At 36.7% G+C, this 2,241-nt stretch overlaps 1 protein-coding gene across 1 annotated transcript in view; it reads left to right on the forward strand.

Annotated features, from left to right (window-relative positions):
- fscn2a (fascin actin-bundling protein 2a, retinal) overlaps positions 1 to 2,152 on the forward strand; it is a 10,774-nt gene extending 8,622 nt beyond the window's left edge. Inside the window, exon 5 of the mRNA XM_014023770.1 lies at positions 390 to 2,152. Coding sequence (XP_013879224.1) covers positions 390 to 595 — 206 coding nt within the window. The 3' untranslated portion in view covers positions 596 to 2,152. The remainder of the gene's footprint in view (positions 1 to 389) is intronic.
- Positions 2,153 to 2,241: the final 89 nt, after the last annotated feature.

Genomic DNA, 2,241 nt, shown 5'->3' on the forward strand with positions numbered 1-2,241 from the left:
GTGTACAAGCTTTTTAGATTGTCAAAAGCCTGTGTTTTAAGGGTTATTAACGGAGTTTGTGTACTCAGACCTGTAATATTTGGGGTCATAAGTTTTCGCCATGAATATTTTGTGGGTCAGAAGATAAAAAGTTTGGGAACCTCTGCTCTAAAGTATGTCATAAATTACTGGCTTAAAACAAAAAGTATTTTCTATTATAATTCTCCTTAGTATGTGCTTTTCCACATGCAGCCTCGACATTTGGGCTCAGTTTTTGGTAAAAATAAATAAATACATTTTATATTACCAATAGTTATTTGATCACGCTATCAGAGAATTGAGTTTATACAGTAAACCTGACTTTATCTGAACACATTGTTGAATTGTAATCAACTGATCTTTGCCTACAGGCGTGAATGGAAAGTTCTGGTACGTCTCAAGCAGTKGCCTTGCGAACTCAGACGGAGAAAAGTCAGAGGACTTTTTCCTCGAGTTTCCAGAACACGGACGCATCGCCATCAAGGGCTCCAACGGCAAGTATCTTCGTGGCGACCAGGGAGGCACGCTAATGTGTGACGGTGCATCAATCGATGCATCGTGCCTCTGGGAGTACTGATGCGTTCTCAACAAGGTCTCAAAAAGAGCAGGATTTCAAGGAGTAAGACCTGCTTTCATCCAATCTAATGAAGTGGACCAACAGCGTCACTTGCCTATTTTTATACTAGGAACCCAATCCCATGTTTTTTGATTTTTTTTTTTATTGGGAAAATGTGGACAATTTAGAAGTCATAAACATTTTTGTGTGCATGTGTATGTGCGTGTGTGTGAATGTTAGATGTCATCGAGGTGACAACAAATTGCTTTTATCAAATGAAACTCACGGTTTGGAAATGTTTAATGTTTTCAGTGAGCTTTAAGAATATTCAGAAACTTTCAGAAACGTATTGCTCTGTAAGCATGTTACACATCAGACTCGGCAGACATCAGGATCTCCCTTGTTCAAATTTTGTAAACTTTCCTTTGAGGTTGGCATTTTTTTCATACATGTTCAATAGAAAATCAGCACTGAAGCAAAGCAAAAATACATAGAAAACACAGTAAATACTTGAGCTAGTAGGCGTTTTATTTATCCAAATGGGTCAGTTACAGCTTTCGTAAAAGAGCAAAAGAAAATGACACACAACTTTGTAATACTGAGAATATACAATAAATCCACAAATGACAAGTTAAGTTTGCAGAAAATGTTGTCCAGAAATGTTTGGCCCAAAACATACATTCGCATTAGCAAACAAAGAGATCAGGAATAAGCAATAAACCAAAAACGAGCAAACTTAATGTACTTGCTGAGAGGTCTGAAAGTGCTTCTGCCTGGAGGCCTTATCCACTCATAATTTTTATAGATACCTTTATGTTGCGAGTGGGTGGTAAGAGTTAAAAGAAAAAAACATATGAGTTTTTTAATACATATATATATTTTTGAAACTCAGCAAAATGGCTTACATCTGACAGTGCATTTTATGCACAAAAATTGTTGGACAACATAAAACTCCCAAGAAGGCTTCAAATATTTTTTGAATATAAAACATGAAATGCAGCCCGCTACGAGTTCTACTTTGTAAGTAAACAGCWCCCTCTCTAAAGATAAAAACCACAGTGGCAGAGCTGATTTTTCTTCAAGCCAAGAACACCTAAGTGATAAGAATAATTCTTATCTTCCCAACACCTCCTCAAAGTGACAGTTCCTCTGCAAATAGATAAATAGCTTCCTGTTGACTTTCAGTCAGCACAAGTCGTGTGTATCGACTGAACGGACTATTCCTTSGAATCTGCCGCTCTAATAAAGACAAAGACTTTATTAGCATTGATCTTTCATCTTCAGCACACAGGACAGTCTAATAATTGGTATAATTACCCCTTTAGATTTCRCCACTTGTTTTCTTGTCAGTATTTAAATCACRGTAGTACCCGAGGAATGTCTAAAAGAGTATTTCTTACGAGTGCAATCCACAATTAATTAATAAATTTTGGCAACACTGTGTAAAAATGCTTGGTTAATCATGTAACCTGTATTAGACCTGCTAGAACGTCTGGCCATATTTTAGAATTGATTTTGTTCATACAGTTATGTTCTGTTTTGGGTTTCTGATAAGATTTATAAAACATTGACAATAAAAGAAAAAGTTGAAAATTGACTCCTGGTTCTTCACAGGAACTTCATCCTCCAACACACCCACCTACACACACACACACACACACACACAC

The sequence above is a fragment of the Austrofundulus limnaeus genome, unplaced genomic scaffold (genome assembly GCF_001266775.1).
Source record: "Austrofundulus limnaeus strain Quisiro unplaced genomic scaffold, Austrofundulus_limnaeus-1.0 Scaffold389, whole genome shotgun sequence".
NCBI classification, from domain to species: domain Eukaryota; kingdom Metazoa; phylum Chordata; class Actinopteri; order Cyprinodontiformes; family Rivulidae; genus Austrofundulus; species Austrofundulus limnaeus.